Source organism: Zosterops lateralis (assembly GCF_965231275.1).
Source record: "Zosterops lateralis genome assembly, chromosome: 20".
In the NCBI taxonomy this organism is placed as follows: Eukaryota; Metazoa; Chordata; class Aves; order Passeriformes; family Zosteropidae; genus Zosterops; species Zosterops lateralis.
This window is the reverse complement of record NC_139780.1, coordinates 10,792,463-10,809,801: the sequence shown is the minus strand read 5'-3', so window position 1 is coordinate 10,809,801 and position 17,339 is coordinate 10,792,463. Positions and strand designations below refer to the sequence as shown.

General features: G+C 44.1%; 1 protein-coding gene across 3 annotated transcripts in view; it reads left to right on the top strand.

The window, feature by feature from the left end:
• The first annotated feature begins 1,845 nt into the window (after positions 1 to 1,845).
• Positions 1,846 to 17,339, top strand: part of NUP214 (nucleoporin 214) — a 40,058-nt gene continuing 24,564 nt past the window's right edge. For all 3 annotated transcript variants that reach the window (XM_083875550.1, XM_083875549.1, XM_083875548.1), the window contains exons 1-19: positions 1,846 to 1,926; positions 3,344 to 3,539; positions 4,190 to 4,341; positions 4,600 to 4,804; positions 5,284 to 5,354; positions 5,714 to 5,777; positions 6,061 to 6,164; positions 6,478 to 6,584; positions 6,732 to 6,798; positions 7,318 to 7,441; positions 9,288 to 9,449; positions 10,532 to 10,988; positions 12,255 to 12,430; positions 12,957 to 13,051; positions 13,382 to 13,471; positions 13,806 to 13,955; positions 14,189 to 14,347; positions 16,521 to 16,624; positions 17,120 to 17,299. In XM_083875550.1, the coding sequence (XP_083731676.1) occupies positions 1,885 to 1,926; positions 3,344 to 3,539; positions 4,190 to 4,341; positions 4,600 to 4,804; positions 5,284 to 5,354; positions 5,714 to 5,777; positions 6,061 to 6,164; positions 6,478 to 6,584; positions 6,732 to 6,798; positions 7,318 to 7,441; positions 9,288 to 9,449; positions 10,532 to 10,988; positions 12,255 to 12,430; positions 12,957 to 13,051; positions 13,382 to 13,471; positions 13,806 to 13,955; positions 14,189 to 14,347; positions 16,521 to 16,624; positions 17,120 to 17,299 (2,705 nt within the window). In that variant the 5' untranslated portion in view covers positions 1,846 to 1,884. The remainder of the gene's footprint in view (positions 1,927 to 3,343; positions 3,540 to 4,189; positions 4,342 to 4,599; positions 4,805 to 5,283; positions 5,355 to 5,713; positions 5,778 to 6,060; positions 6,165 to 6,477; positions 6,585 to 6,731; positions 6,799 to 7,317; positions 7,442 to 9,287; positions 9,450 to 10,531; positions 10,989 to 12,254; positions 12,431 to 12,956; positions 13,052 to 13,381; positions 13,472 to 13,805; positions 13,956 to 14,188; positions 14,348 to 16,520; positions 16,625 to 17,119; positions 17,300 to 17,339) is intronic.

Sequence of the window (17,339 nt, the reverse complement as noted above, 5' to 3'; positions counted from 1 at the left end):
TAGTGTGTCAGTGTTTATTGTTATCTCTTCTGAAGCTTAGTCCATATGATTGGTTGCAGATTAAGGGAGCTGGTTTCCAAGTCTGTTAATATAAACCCTTAAACAGAGCCTGGAGATAGGTTTGGACTCTCTTCATCTGATCTTTATCTGTAATAACTGACTGAAAACCGTGGAGTTTGTGTGATGAAATGCAGAGGCCACCTCCTAAAGCTGGCACTTTTTTCTCACATACTGAAAAAGAGTAGGTGCCAGTGCTTGTTTTAAGGAGTAACTTGTTTATTGAGAGCAGACACTTGCAATGCTTCTCTTGAAGGAGTTGTGGTTGTTTTTTTTTTTTTTGGTTTTTTTTTTCCCCAAGGTTCTTGTCTGATGTGAATTATCAAAAGGGGAGACCAGATTTCCTGGGGAATGGCTGGGTGCACTTTTCCCATGTGTTTTTTTAAAAGGACAGAATTTCCCTGAGATCACAGCCCCGTATCTGCTTTCTGCTGCCTGGTAGCCTCTGGGAATGCACCTGCTTTTCTTGGCTGTGTCTTGAAGCTGTTGTTCAGTTAGAAAATAAAGGAAGCATATTACACAAGGGAGACTTGGATGTGGTTTGCCACAGTTCAGGTCACTGCCCAGAGCCATCACTGCTTGTCTCTGTGGAAATCCTTGTCCTTTTTGGTCCTGGAGAAGAGAATGACCTGCTAGAGCTGGAAACAGCCCTTCTCAAAATCTCCTCATAGGGCTGAGTGCTGGCATTCTGAGTGGGAGCTGAACACCTCAAAACCTGAACAAGTAAAGAAAGCGAAGACCTGGTGTGATCAACCCCCCACATTCTGCTTTTGTGTTGTCCTGGAGCACAATGAGGCTGCTCCAACTCGCAGAGATTCTGTGTTTGCAGCTCAGCCACTCCACACTGGAGCTGTACAGGGGCTACAGAGCCTCCCTGTGCTCCCACTGCAACCCAGGCCAAGGGAGTAGGATTTTGCCTGAAGGAAAGGCACAAAACTGTGTCAGGGTTGTTAAGTGTTAGGTTGGAATTAGAAAAAGGTTCTTTCCCCAGATGGTGCTGGGCACTGACCAGGCTCCCCAGGGAATAGGCACGGCCCAAGGGTGGCAGAGCTCCAGCAGTGTTTGCACAGGGCTCAGGGACATGGTGGCACTCTTGGCTTGTCCAGTGCAGGATCAGGAGATCAATTTAACCATCCTTGAGCGTCCCTTCCACCTCGGAAGTTTCTGTGATTCCTTAGACCTGAGGCAACACTGGATCTGTGATTCGGGAAAAGCATCAAAGCCCCTCACTCAGCACGGGCTGTGGCCGGGGTGTAGCGCTGCCTGCCAGGCCCCACCGTGGCTGGGCAGGGACAGCCCGAGCCCGTCCCGCTGTCACAGGGTTCTGTCCCCTCAGGAGCTGCTCCGGCGGGCTGGGCCCCTCAGGACCTACGGCCATCCCGCGGCTCCCAGAGCCTCAGAACGTGTGGAAAAATCAGGGCGAGAGCACACAAGCTGCGCCAGGGGAGGTTTAGGTTGGACATTGCGAGTAATTTCTTCACAGAAAGGGTAACTGGACATCATCGGCACGGGCTGCCCACAGGGGTGGTACAACCACCCTGCCTGGAGATGTACAAGGAACGACTGGACGTGGCGCTCAGTGCTGGTTGACAAGGTGGTGTTTGGTCACCAGTTGGACTCGATGGTTTCAGAGATATTTTCCAATCTGATTCTGTGCAAAGAGGGGTTTCTTGAGCGCAGCCGCGCTCAATCTGGGAGGGCCCGTGGGAGGACCCGGAGCAGCGAGAGCAGCGAGAGCAGCGGCCAGAGCGGCCCCGCCGGAAGCGGAAGCAGCGCGAGGCTCTCCCGGCGGGGCGCGGGCGGCGGGACCGCGGCCGCGGGGCCGCCATGGGGGACGACATGGACGTGATCCCCGAGCGGGAGATGAAGGTAAGGCATGGGGAGAGCGGGGGGTGTGACGGCAAGTCTGACGTGGGGAAGGGTTGGCGGGATGTTTGACTCGGGCCGGGAGGCCTTGGCTTGGAGCCGGAGAGGGACAGGACTTGGAGAAGGCTCGGCCTGGGCTGCGAGAGGTGATGGGTTCTGAGGGAGGCTTAGTTGGGACCGTGGGCCTGACAGACCGGAGGGGTCAGCTCGGGATATGGCGGGGCTTTTTGAGACATCTTTGCCGTGCTTGTGAAACAGAATCCCAGGATGGGTCAGGCTGGAAGGGACCACAGTGGGTCATTGGTCAAACCTCCCTGCTCAGACGGTTCGGCCCAGAGCACACGGCATAGGATTGCGTCCGAACGGGTCTGGAATATCTCCAGTGACGGACACTCCACACCCATTCTGGGCAATTTTGAGGGCTTTCAAATACTTGCCGACTTTCCAGCATAGTGTGGTACAAGCCTGTGGGGTGGAAAAGGGAAGGCTGGCACGGCCTTGGTGTAGAGGAGTGTTTAATGCCTGGGGAGGGAATTACAGAATGGTTTAGGGTGGAAGGAACCGTAAAGCTCATTTCATTCCAGCCTCTGCCATGGGCAAGGACACCTTCCACCAGAGCAGGTTGCTTCAAGCCTCATCCAGCCTGGCCTCGAGCAGTTTTAGGGATGAAGGAGAGTTGGGGGAGTCTTGTTTAGGAAGAAGAGTGATGTTCCTCCTGTCAGCGTGCCTTTTTTTGGGAATCTCCTGGCTTGGGGATGTGTGGCTGTGGTTCAGTGTGAGCTGGAGTCTTGCTGTGTGGTGCCAGCCCAGCCCATCCTGTGTCACCCAGTGTTACTCAGGCTGGGTAAAAAGGGACATGGGGGAGCAGATTCGTGGAGTGATTATGGGTCTTATGCAGCTGCCTTCTGCCCTCAAAAACAGGGTACTTGAGCTGTTTGTTTTGCAGGAGTTACTGAGTTCCTACATCCTCCTCAGACTGCAGGAATACACTTATTTAGTGACAGTCATTTGGGAATAACTCAGGTACTTGACTGGAGTTACTGGCATGTAGGTTAGCAAGTGTGTGCCTTGTAGCAGCAAGTTTTGTTCAGTCCTGTCCCATCTTTTTTTTATTCCTTTCTCTTTTCCTCTGTATCTCGTGGTTGGTTTTGGTATGTTCCTTCTCAGGAGCACACATTTTTGAACACAGGCACTGGGTACAAGTGTGATTTAACCAATTTAAAAAATAAAGTGGTGTGGTCTCAGCTTTTCATGGATGAGACAGAAGAGGCAATGGAGTGGTGAGAGGCTGCCTGGGTGTGTGGCAGGGCTTTGCAGCTCTCATGGAGAGGCTCCTGCACTTACTGTCTCAGAGAAGCCAAAAGTAAGCTGTTCCTCTTGGCCAGCATGTGAACAGATACTCCCCAACTCTCTCAAACAGGATTTTCAGTTCAGAGCACTGAAGAAGGTTCGCATCTTCGATGCTCCTGATGAACTTCCCAAAGAGCGCTCCAGCCTGCTCACAGTGTCCAACAAATACGGGCTGGTCTTTGCTGGTGGAGGGACCAGCCTGCAGATCTTCCACACCAGAGATCTTCTCATGCAGAAACACCTGGGAGAAGATCCCAATAAAATTGGTAAGGAACACTTAAATCTCATGGGTTTGGCAGAGACAGGTTTATATAGGATTTAGGACATGGAGCTCTTGGCTCCAGATACATGTTACAGTCCTTGCCATCCTCTGTCAGGCATTTGAATTGCCATATTTTCTTGTGTGGGAAGGCAGGAACAATGGTTGGTAGCCATTCTTTGAGCTGTGATCCTGTGCACATGTCAGGGCTGTGGGTGAGTGCAGACTCTGTGAGTGCAGGGGCGCACTGAGGAAATTTGTAAACTGAGTTACCCACTCTGACTAAATAGCTGTCCAGGAAAGGGGAGGCAAGCACTGTTCCACCAGCTGAGTGCAAAATAGTTTTCATTCTCCTGAGTAACTGTTCCACTCTGTACATACATAAGTAAAGACAAAAATCTTTCCACTTGTTATTTCCTCAGGTTACTGAGGAAGGAAAGTGGCATTTTCTTTTCTTAGAAATTTGGCAACTCTCGAGATTATATTGATAGAGATGAAGGGATTTGCTTTAAATCAGTTTTTCTACATGCTACCTTTGATAGCTGCTGTTAATGGGACTGAGGATTATTGTATAAATTTATATTGTTTTACAAGAACAGTTCTTCCTATTTAAATTTGCCCCCTTCGTTCCATCTTCATTCCCTTTTGTGTTTTAAGTGGAGAATATTCAGAGTACTGTGGTTCCCATGAAGTATCCTATGCAGCACCTGGCTCTGAGCTGTGACAATCTCACCCTGTCTGTGTGTATGATGTCCAGTGAGATCGGGTCCTTCATCAGCTTTTTTGATGTCCGCACATTCCTCAATCAGGTACAGCACATGCCAAGTGGGTTTGCCTTGGGTTTGGGTATTTTTTTTCAGAATACAGCAGAGATATAGCTGGGGTGGGATGTTCTGTCTCCATAAGGGTTGCCTTATAAATAGGAGTTGCTCAGTAAACTCAAAATCTGCTTGTTTTTATCAGTCATTAATTTATAGGCAGGTTAAAACTGCTTTGAACTATGACTTCAGGAGAGTTTGGTTTTGTGCTCCACTTTGACTGTGTCATGTATTTGTGTTTCCTAAAAGGCAAAACAGCATAAACAAGCATTTGCTTGTCACAAACTGGCCAAGGACTCAGGAAGTGCAGCCATGGTCAACGACCTGAAGTGGAACCCTGCCAGTCCCACCATGGTGGCTGTCTGCCTGTCCGATGGCAGCATCTCTGTCCTGCAGGTCACAGACGCTGTGAAGGTCTATGCCACACTCCCACCCTCTGCTGCTGTCACATCTGGTAAGTGGCAGCCTTGGTGGGCACTCAGAATGTTGGGTACTGAAGAGCAGACACTGATTGAGGGGTGTATAAACGCAGGTTGCTTGTCTCGGGAGGAGGTTTCTTAAAATTCTTCACAAAAAGGAAGGGTTTAAACTCAGTGAGACTCAGAAAATGTGTTGCAATGGAATTACTCTTTCTCAGTTGATTGCAGTAGCTGAGTTTTGTGAGGTATCAACCATGCCCACCTGTGGTTTATGCTGTCTCAGGCTTGACTCATTTCCAGAAATACATGCAAATAATCATCATCACCTGTTGGGTTTTGACCTGTGTAGTCTTGCCTTCTCTGTGACTGGATGACACCTTGTTTGATTCAGATTCATTGGTTTTTTCAGTGGAAAAAATAGCAATTTTAATTTATTGGTCCTGTTTTTGTGGGACCTTTGTGGGTCCAGTTCCTTTGTGCTAATGATTTTTTTTTTTTTTTTTTTTTTGCCTAGTGTGTTGGAGCCCAAAGGGAAAACAACTGGCTGCAGGGAGGCAAAATGGCACCGTGGTGCAGTATCTGCCTGTAAGTATTGGTGGTGTAAAGGCCTTGTGACTTTTCAGGACTCTGAAATATGATATTTTGTTGGTTTGAGTTGTTAGGGTTTTTTTTTTAGGCTGGTTGATTAATTTTTGTGTCACAAACTACAGAATTTGGTTAGCTGGCATGTGGTGTGAGCCATGTGATGCTACCCAAGTGCTTCAGTAATATTCAAGTGTCTTAGGCCAATATTTGTTTTAGTTTAAGGTTTGCACTGGCCATTGAAGTCATGATTTCAGAGTGGCCCATGATGAGTGATAAAGAGTGTGTGAGTTGCTCTAAACCAGTTCTCTGGGCTTTCTGAAAAAACTTGCAGTTGGATTTAAGAGTTGTTTTGTTTGCAGAATCTGCAGGAGAAGAAAGTAATCCCTTGTCCTCCCTTTTATGACTCAGACAATCCTGTTAAAGGTACATCTTTTTATTATTTTTTAACTTGTTTTCTCTTTAGAAGTATTTTACTCATTCTTCCTCCTGTTGTCTTTAGCTAAAGCAGATGTATAGCACTGGGTATGAAATTACCCAGATTAGTGTGATTTTCTTTGAATCTTAAGCTTGGTAGTTTAGAATTTAGTTGCCGTTTGCCTATCATTTCCTTGTGTGCTGTGCACAGTTAAAATCAACAAGAATTATAAATATTTATTTAGTATAATTATAAAGTGTTTCTGGCTGAGGTATCTGCTTTCTCTTTCAGTTTTGGATGTCCTTTGGATTGGCACATACGTCTTTGCCATCGTGTATGCAGAGGCTGATGGGACACTGGAGATGTCTCCACAAGTGGTCATAGCCATATTACCTGTAAGTGACAGCAGTCACAGCAACACAAGTGTCTATTGCTTGTTCTTCACTGGTTCATGACAATGGCAACTTGCTTTTGTCATTGACATTGGCACCACATAGAATTTCAGTTTGGTACTGCTGTAAATCGTAGGATTGAGGTTGGGGGGATTAAGTGGACAAAGTAGGATCCACCTGGAAAATCAATGAGTAGTCTGTTCTCTGCTGAGATCCAATTATGATATTGTTGGTGTGCCCTGACACTGTCAAAGAATTTAAGGGAGATTACTTGGTTTGTGCATTGACTGATAAATTATTAATGTTGATCTTACAGAAAAAGGAAGAGAAGCGACCAGAGAAATTTGTGAATTTTATGGAGCCGTGCTACACAAGCTGCACTGAGAGACAGCACCATTACTTCCTCAATTTTGTTGAGGAATGGTGAGTGGCAGGAATCATGGCAAGGTCCTTCCCTTGCTATGCATGTCTGAGGGGTCAGTGCATCTCCATAGATTTTGCTCCTCCTTTTTATAGACCTTGCAGTGGATTGTCATGTTAGTTTTAACCTGTTTGTGTTCATGCTTACAGGGATCTAGTTCTGGCAGCTTCAGCAGCTTCCACAGAAGTCAGCATTCTTGCCAGGCAGGGGGATCAGGTAATACTGTTATTCCATTTTTGGAATATATTTTGTGTTGCATATGTGCAAATGTACATTTTCTCTCCCTAAGTATAACCTATATAAGACCTGAAATCCAATGAGACAGTGATTTTTTAGGACATCCGAAAACTAAGCAAGCTTCTAAATTGTACAGAATCTTAAGATAATTCTTAGATGAGCAAGAGATGTGTGTTGTGAACCAAGTACCAGAAGTCTTGTTTTCATTATTCACTTGGCAGTCTCAAAATTTGGTCAAACTCACTATAATAAAATGATTGATGTGAGGTCATCCTGTGAAGTGAAGCATAAAAAATGCCTGACCTATGATATGCAGTGATACATGAGAAGTCACACACAGATCTGTGAGGGACCCCGATCTTTCTGGCATTTGTTAATCAGACAAATTTAAGTAGATACTCTCTAGCTGGTGTTTCAGCTGTTTGCAGACTGGAGTGCTGAAGAAAGCTGAACAGAGGAAAGCAGTAGTTGATATAATAATAATTTTACTTTTTGCAGAACTGGGAATCATGGGTTTTGGAGGACTCAAGCAGAGCAGAACTTCCTGTGACAGATAAAAGCGATGACACTCTGCCTGTTGGTGTTGCTGTAGACTACACCAGTAACATGCCCATCGTGATCAGTAAGTCTTGATAGTCTTTCCTGTGGAGTAGTCCAAAAATCTCAGCATATTTGATATTTTTGAGGGGCAGCCTTGTGCTCAGAGTTCTGAGAGATCATTCTGAAAGGCAGACTGACTCACCTGCTGGTTTTATACAAACCCACAGCGCATGGCTTTGCGTCTGTGTAAGGATTCAGTGGCAATGTGTTAAATACAGTTCTTTCCTGGAGCTTTCAGCATCCTGGGATACAACACCAACAGACATGGCAAACAAGTCTCCTGAGTTATGCCTGCGTTCCCCAGAACTGGGATTTTAGTGAGTTTAAAGGAGTCATGTTCTAACACTGGGGATTTCAGGCTGCCCATGCAGTGTTCTTTATTCTTGTCACTTATGTCCTTTTGCAGAACTGTTTTGTATCAAGTACATTTGCACAGATCTAAGGGAAAAGTGGGTTCGTTTCAAAGCCAGAAATAGCAAAGATGGCTGAGGTGAATGCGTAGGTTTTAATTCTGCATTAAAGCACAGGGTCTGTACTGCCTAAACCCTGCTGTGCTCTACATCTCAGCTGCATTACTGCTGTACCTTCTGTGCTGCCTGAAGGCCCTTCAAAGTACCCTGTCAAAGTCTGAAACTACATCTGAGCTGTTGTGTTGTATCTTAGTGAATTCTGAGAATTCTTCTTTGAAGGCCAGAGACAGATGGAAATAGAGATGCCTTCAGGCAGAGTGGAAGGTACTGCAGTCAGGAGTTCCTGAAGAGCACAGGAGGGTGCCAGTTAACTAAGACCTTTACCTGAAAGAAAGCCTACAGTAGGGAATTGAGGTCAAACGTTGTACTTGTATGCCAACTTGAATTTGAAGCCTTTTCTCTGTTAATCTATAGTTACTGGATTAAGAAATCTGTTAGGACAGATTTTTTAAAGCCTGTGTTGTGCTGCCTCAGAGTTTTTAAAAAGGTTTTTGGAGAAGCTTTTTGCTAACACATTCTCTGTGTTCTGACACAAGAGTTTGGCTGCACATTAATTGGCTTTGCAGTTCACAGCAAGTTTAGGTTGCAGAGAAACCTGATTTGTCATGGAGCTCATTCCCAAGTGGAAACTGCCCTTCCCTAGAATGCTTTTCCTGAAGAACCAATAGTAAAGAAAAATGGCCATCCACTGCACTGCCTGACAAACAAAGCACCATGATTATAGCAGATTTTTCCTGCACTCTGGATGTATTGGGTTTGGGATTTTGTGTTTCATTAAGCACAGTTAAACCATTACAACATTTTAGAAATACAGAGAGTGTTCTTGGGGCTTTTAACTGTGCTGAGAATTTTTGTTCTGAAGCAGGTTCACAAAGCAGCTGCATAAAACACAAGTATTTTATATCAGTGGTTCAGATCACAAAGATATTTGTTTGATGTTGGCTTTCTTTAAAGTTAAAAAGCTTCCTATGTAGCAATTCTGTTTTGTAGTCTGTGCATATGAATGTTAATGAGGGCCCAATGGAATGTGGAGATAGCTGAAAGGAATTGAAGGAGGGAGCAGAGTATCACTGAGGAAAAATGATTACTTCAAAATCAGAAAAAGCTTGGCACAGGAATTGATGGGTGAAAGTTGGGCTTTGTCATTCAGGAGATGACATTCAGTTGTCAAAATATCCCTTTTGTGAAACATGAAGTCAGGAACAGAAAGGAATACAAAAGGATAAAGAAAGAGAGCTGAGCACTGACAGAGAAGCAAGGGAACAAAGATGCAAATGAAAGCAAGAAGGGAGAAATGTAAGAAATACTATGTGAAGAAAGTCATATGAAGGTGCTAATTCCAGTAGGAACAGAATAGGAAGATTTGACTGCAGGACTCATATATGTGGTCTCTGGCAGGTGATGAGAAGATCCTTGGTCCAGCTCCAGTTCTGATCCTGCTCTCTACAGATGGTGTGCTTTGCCCATTTTACATGATCAACCAAAACCCAGGAGTCAGATCACTGATTGTCACTCCAGAGCCATTGCAGTGGGTAGGGGAGAGAGTTCCCAAGGCAGCAGGTAAGTGCTCCAGGGGCTATAGGAACGCTTGGATTTGTGGATCTTTGTCATACTGATCTGTCAGTTTTTCAGTAGTCAAGACACACATGGTCACAGAAAATATATTTTTTCTTTATAAGGGTAATGGGGAGCAGGTCTTGGGTGTGTTGAGCTCCCAGGACTGTTCTCTGTCTTTTGTGCGTCCGTGTGGAATTACCTAGTCCTGTTCACCAAATGACAGAATCATTTAGTTTGGAAAAGACCTCTAAGATCATCAAGTCTAACCTTTAAACCTGTTTGTTTGTGGGGTCTCAAGCACTTTGCAGGCTGTGCATTTAGACTTTCCTATGCAATCAGTCTTTAGGGAATAGAGTCAAACCAGTTTTAGGAGGCTCTTTGGCCAGCTTTGAGCATGGCCTGCACACTTCACAGAGATGATGGTTTTCCTCCATAGTTTTGCTACAGGAGGTCATGATATGAACTAAGGTGTTTGAGTGCAGCAAAATCCTATTTAAACAAAATTCTATTTAAATCTTATTTAAAGCTTTCCTCAGCACTGTGAAAATTGTGTCAGCAGGTGAAGAGGAGTAGTTTTGTTTGAGTTATAGATGTGTTGCCCTGTGTAGTGTGATGTAGGCAGGTAAGATGATTGTTTTGCTTGTCTGCATTCATGGAGAAATAATTGCAAATGCACCATTTTCTTCCCTGTGCCCAAATTTGCTTCTCCTTCCTCAGCCAGAATGCTGTTGTTTGGCAGCCTGCCTTCCTGCAGTGCTGGCTAACTTGTGTGCTGACTGCCTGTTTTATTTGAGATGGCAGGAACCTCATCAAAATCAATGGAGGAAGGTGAAGTTTTCTCACAGGAAACTGCAGACAACATTAATCTGAACAGATTTTTGTATTGATTGTGACTTCATATAGTTTCTGTATCACTTGCTGGGACTGGGGATTGCAAACTCAGCTTTATCATCTCTCTTCCTCACTGTCCAGTCAGAGAAGCATGCTGAGCTGTCCCTATCAAATAGATTTGGCCTTGCAATGTCTTCTGCCATTAGTCAGTGCAGCCAAATGAGCCTCCTCCTTTCCCATTTGTCTTTCTGCAGGGAGTGCTGCCACAAGTCCAACCACTCCTCCAACTTCTCTAAAGCCTGACACAGCACCAGCCGTTGCTCCCACTGTGCCCACCTCAAGTCAGCCTCCAGCAGGGAATGGAGCAGCTGTTTTTTCCTTCATGGCTTCAACTGTGAAGACTCCTGGCTCCACAGGCAGTGATCCTCCACCGTATTCCTTTGCCACCGATGCCTCCAAGCAAGCCCAGACTCCTGCTCTGGCTGGAGCAGCGGCATTCTCCTTCTCCTCTGCTTCTTCCAAGGCATCTGTAACTCCTGCTTCTATAGGCAGCACTACAACAGCTCCTGCCACCTCCTTTCCTTTTGGGTCCATGAACTTTAAACCAGCTGCAGACAACTCGTCTGGGCCATCACTCTCCACAGCACCTGCTGCTCAGAAAACATCTTTTGCGCCTTCAGCTTCTTCAGTCAAAGTGAACCTCAATGAGAAGTAAATATATTCAGGGGCTGGGTACTTGTTAGATTGCTGCAGGCGTGGCTAATGTATGGTAGCTTTGAAGATGGTTTTTGCCCTGACAACAGTTTCCTATGTTCCCAAGAAAGCACTGAGGAAGCTCCTCTTTATCCAAGAGTGTTGTGCTTGTGGAAACCCTCAGTTCTTCCCATGCCAAGGGTTATGTTCATGGGCATGGTACTAGTCTCAAGGGACAGTGCCAAAAAACTAGACTGATAAACTGCCAGAGACTTGGAGGGGGGGTTATATTTTCGTTTCATAGGCATCAAACAGGTTTGATGCAAATCATGGCTAAGATCTGCAGGAAGATCCCTTCTGTCTGGGACTGCTTTAGTGGGGTGATGATAGCACAAGTTTCTCTGACAGTTTGTTGAAGGTTCTTTACCCCCAGCCTGAGAGGGAGCTGGAGCCACAACTGATGGATTGCCTTGTCACTCTGTTCAGCAGAGAAGGTGCCAGACCTTTTGGTTTTGTTCTTAAATGGACACTTGCTCACTGAGCACAGGATTTGGAATCTTCAAAGCTTGTTCACACTGACTGAAAAAAACCTAATGCTGATTAGAAACAAGGCAAAATGGGTTTGAGTGAGTGTTCTCAGATGTCATATACTCAATCTTCCCTCCAACTCCTGAGACTTGCTCTTTATTTTTAGAAAAAAATGGTTTAAAACACAGAGCTATGTTAATTGGAGCTGCTTTTTAAGGAGAAGAACTTTCATGTAGATGCATCATAAGAAATTTCTGATGATTCAAATTATTATTTTTGAATTAGAAGAATCTTTACTACACCAGAATCTGATGGGAGCTCTTAGGGCTTTTTATAATTTGTGTATAAAGCAAATGATACACCAGTGAATTGACTGAATATTTAAATTGGCTGCCTTGAGGAGCTGAGTTTGCAAATGAATAGAAATTCATATTTTCTTGCAGAATTTCTCTTGGAGCCTTACTATGAGGATGACACTGAAAGACAGCTCAGATTTGCTGTAGTTGGAACAAAAGGATGAGGTGCATTTGAAGCAGGACAGTAGTTTTGGTGGCATTTAGCTTTTGCTCATGGGAGGATCTAAGATAGAAATCTTTGTGGTTCCATGTATTCAGAAATTATCCTGAATAGCTCCTTCCCACTATCTCCAGAAGCTACTCGTGATTTTGTATCTGGAGCTTGAGTTGTTGCTGATCTCAGGGGATCCTCATTCATTTATTCATTCATTCACTCATTAATTTATTCCTTCTGTTGCAGGTTCAGTGCTGTAGACACCTCTTCTCCCACGAGCAGTAGTGGTCAATGTACTTCCACGATGTTTTCCTTCTCACCCAGTTCCAAAACTGCTCCTGGAGGTTCTCTGAGCCAGTCCACACCCATTACAGCCCCTCCTGCCACACCACTGAAGACTTCATCCTCTGTGCCTGCCACGGGTAGGAGTCTGATCCCTGTTGTTGGGAATAATGCATTATAAAAAAATGTTCTAAAAGTTTTAGGACACAGGGAGCCTCATTTGGCTTCTTTATTGTTTTTCCCACTGTTTTTCCTGCTCCAGAGGCCCTCCTGATTGGCACACCATCATGATGTGAATCACTTTGTCTTGAAACAGAGGTTTTTCCATTTGTGCTCTATTTCTCAGAGAACCATATGTGAAATAATGATATTCAGCTGCTTAAGTTTGCCCAGAAGTTCTTGCATTTTCAGTGCTCTGATTATGTATGTTTCCAGGCAGCCGCACAAATCAGTGCCTTACCTTCATCTGCATTGACTGGAGTTCAAAGTAGTCATAGAGAAGTTGGATGGAAGTGGAAAGGCACCTGAGGAAGGTGTATTCCTGCATTGGAATGCCCATAGCATTACTGCTTTTGGTTTTGATAGTGGTGATTGTTTCTGATCACAGCCTGCTTCCTCAAGCTTTGTATAACTTCATCAATTACTGTTGTTCTTATTAAATTCCAGTGGCACGTCCTGCTCAAAATACTCCTTCAGCAGCTTCCTTGGTACAGAAGACACCCAAAATCACTCCATCAGCAGCAAAGCCAAGCTCTACTCAGGTAACAAGAGCTTGACTGGGTTCTTTGGAGGGTGAATGTTTTTCATGGCCCATGAGTTGTTTAGAATTCCTTGGACTGAACCTGTGTTCCTAGGTCAAAGAATTGACTATCTTCTGATTTTGAAATAGTAGCAAATCTGTGATTCTAAACAATGTTCTCTGCATTTTTCAGAGAGCTGTATTTTGTATTGTATTTTTATATAATCAGAGTGTCTGGTGTCTGAATGGAGTTTCTAACACCAGGCCTTTTTTGATATTCTAAGTGCCCTGTTGCAATAGATATATCCTTAATATATATATATATATATATTTTTTTTTTTTTTTTCCCCAGGGCAAATCAGCACTCCCCAGCACAGCTTTAGAGAAACAGACCCACCAGTGGAAGGAGTCGGACCCTGTCATAGCAGGAATCAGGGAAGAGGTGAGATTTTCAAGCAGCTTTCTTCTAATGCCACACAAACACTTCAGTTCAGCTGTGTTCTGATAGTGTCTGTAAGTAGTTTAGGAATCAGAATGGAAATTTTTCCTAAGATGACCAGCCTGGTTTGTAGTTGTTATCTGTGCGTCCTGTTCAGTCGCTGTGTTGAGAAGATGGGAGTATTCTTTCCTGTTAATGTTCAAGAAGAATTTCCTGCTTTGGCTGCAAAGTGACCAGAGTTTGTGGTGTAGTTGAGGCATGATCCAAGAGCTGAGACATTTGTTCCAGACCCTGCTGTGTTTGCAGTGGCTGCCCTTTCTTCCTCTTGGCTTTGCAGATTGCACATTTTCAAAAGGAGATGGAGGAGCTGAAGGCCAGGACCTCCAAAGCCTGTTTCCAAGTTGGAACTCCAGAGGAAATGAAGATGTTGCGAACTGAGTCAGAGGACCTTCACACCTTCCTCTTGGAAATTAAAGAGACAACAGAGGTGAGCAGAATGTCTTCAAGCTGTGAACCAGCAGTGACTCTTCCTCACCTGATGTTCTTCCTTAGCCTGATACAGCTGAACTGTAGATGGAACATCTGACTCTGCTGTGTTAATGAGGGGGTGACGTTTGCCTTTGTGCTTTCAGGCAGATCTTACAGAAGCCCTTGTGCTAGACATGGCAATAGAAAATGTTACTTTGAACCTTGTCCCATGTGTTCTATTTCACTTTGCAGTCACTTCATGGAGATATCAGTATTCTGAAGACAACCCTGCTGGAGGGATTTGCAGGGGTAGAAGAGGCTAAAGAACAAAATGAACAGAATTGTAGCTCGGGGTATTTACACTTGCTCTATAAGAAACCTTTGGATCCTAAGAGTGAAGCACAGCTTCAGGTATGAATCATGTCAGCCAACTTCTGCTAGAGAGCTTTAAATAAAATAAAACTTAGGCTTGTGTGGGCAAGTGCCCAGCATTGTTGTTCTGCCCTAAGTATTTGCTGTTTCAGTAATAGTCTAGTAAATGTGTGGTGAACTTTGGTTTCCATGGGTTTGCAAGAGATGCTGGAAATCCTCTCCTGAAGCTCCTCTCTGTTGTTGCCATTTGCAATGATGATTCAAAACGCCTTCTGAAGGGATGAAGTTCACCTGAGATCTAAGTCTATTTTAATCTTAGAATATGACTCTTGAAATCTCGTTCCTTCTCAGTCTGTAGTGTTTGCTCAGGGATTTTAGTTAAAAGAATGTTTTTTCTACACTTTTTAGAAGAGTTCTTGGAATTATATTTGTCTTCAGCAAGTACCTTATGGAACAATTTGATGATTCATTATGACTTAGAGAATTGTGTGGTTAATTTCATGGACGATGGAGCATAAAGCTTAATGATATTCTAAAAGCTGGGGCACAAAGGAAAATAACCAGCAGTACATAAAGAGGTTTTCAAAGACAAGAAAGAAAGTAGGGGTGAAGCACTTTTTGTTACAGCTCTGGTGATGAAGGCTATTTAACCCTAAGCAAAATAGAGTGAATGTGCCCTACAAATGATGCTTGATCTTTTATACACTGATAAGTTCCCCTGAAGAGGTTTGACTGGCAGGTTGAAGGCATAATTGAATGTCATCTTTGTGGCAGTAAGTATCAAGACCATGCATGCAGTTATTAGAAATCAGCTGACACAAAGTAATTTCTTTTAGGTCTGATATCTAATCTTCACCTGAATTCTTTTGATTGATTCACAGTCTTAATTGCATGCCTGCTTTGATGTCTGGCATGTCTGTGTGACATTTAAAGCTTATGCTTGAGAGTTCAGAGAGATGATAATCTTGAAGTACGTGTTTCACTCTGTAGAGAAAGGACCATGAGGAAAGAATAGCACAGTGGGAGAGAGGTGGAAGTGGGTCGAAATGGAAGGAGAGAGTTTTTGGGTCAACTTTGTCAAAGTTTCCTTTGAGAAAGCTCTGTGCTGACTCTGAAATTTCACTCAGTCTGCATCATCCCCATTCTCCTGAGTGAGAAAAGCTCCCTTAGGCACCTTTGTGTCTTAGTTTTCAATGAAGTTTTCAAGACCCTGAGACTTTTCTGATGTCCAGCTGTATCCATTTGGTATCCAGAGAGTTGCCATATAGGTGCTGGAGAAAGGAAACCTGGGCTTGGCAGTGTTTAACACTAAGCCCACAGCAGGACTGGATTTGCTTTCAGGTGGGAGATGTCCCACTAGAATTCCATGCTGTATCTTGAAAGCATTTGCAGTGGAATTCTTCCTAGACTGTGTTCCTTGGCTGCTCCATCAGATTCAGGTGAACATTCTGTTGAGATGAGCTGAAGCCAACTGCAGTTCCCATTTCCATTTTACAAGGTTGGAGTTTTAGCCATGGGCATGCCATGCCAGGCTGGAAGGATCACAGGAATGAGACTGAGCTCTGGGTTTGTTTAGGGAGCAGGGCTTGGGATTAGAGGTTTCTGGTGTAGCTGATGCAGTTGTGTGGTCATGGATAAGATGGATAAGTCACTTTACTCTCTGTCCTTGCTTGCTTTTTTTTTTTTTTTCCCTACCTATAAAGTCAAATTAATTCCTTGTCTTAATGTGGGTGGTGTGAGCCTTTCTGAGTGCTTTCATGAATCATAGTCTGTGAATGCTAATGTTCTAGAGCTGTGTGAGTAGCCTGCAAAGCTTTGATCACTTATAATTGTTAGAAGTTTCAATGTTGTAAGATGAGACCAAATGACTCATGTTCTGGAAGTAGCATTTGAAATAAGGACTGTTTTGTATAATGCCTGGTGTTTGTAAAATCCTTTTTGTAAAGGCTTGGCAGAGTTTTGCAAATATTATGAACATTACTCTTAGTTGAGGGCTGAGGTGAAATGTCCAGGCCAAACCCTGGGTGTACCCCATTCACTGTTAAATAAATTTTCACTATGTTGGGTTCTGCTGTGCTGGTAAAACTTTCTAGGCAGAAAATACTGGCAAGTACTCTATAGCTTGGACTGAATGAGCCCAAAGAGTTTTCATCATCTTCAACTGAAACTGAGATTTCTGAAGTTTTAAAACTCAATTTATTTTGCATGGCAGGAAATCCGGCGCTTGCACCAGTACGTGAAGTTTGCGGTTCAGGATGTGAACGATGTTCTGGATCTGGAGTGGGACCGGCACCTGGAACAGAAGAAAAAGCAGAAGTAAGTAATTGAAACTGGAGTACAGAACTACATCAGTGAATTGGGAATTAGTCTATAATCAACAGACAAAGACGTTTTTCTGTTTAGCAGTATCATCTTTTTTGAGGGATCTGGGAGTAAATCTCGGCTCAAATACCTAAAATGAGAGCCAGAGGTTCAGACAGACTCTGGCTTCGTACATGTTACAAGCTCTCTGTGTGTCTGTGTACAGTGCAAATAGTGCTTATAGGAACAAACCATAAGGTTTGTAGAAATTCATTGATGGCAGCTAATGAAACCTTTCTAATAGATGAAACATCTTGAAGCAAATGAGCTAAATGAATAAACTAGCAGCATATTCAAGGGAGAAATCTGTATTTGAGATGAACTGAACTGCTTTGGTGTTTGACGTCCTTGAGTTTCAGTAGCCAGAACCACTAAACCATTGGTGTTTGCTTGCCTGCCTGTGACCCAGATGCACAGAATGGTTCCTGTCTCTTGATCTGATCTCTGCAGGCGCCTGATAGTCCCTGAGCGAGAGACTTTGTTTAACACCCTGGCAAATAATCGGGAAATCATCAACCAGCAGAGGAAGAGACTGAACCACCTGGTGAACAGCCTGCAGCAGCTCCGCCTCTACAACCAGACATCTCAGTGGAGTGTTCCCAGTGAGACATCTCTAAACAGTGCTCAGAGGTATGTGGAACGTGAACTCCTCCTTCTGTCTTGCCCCCAG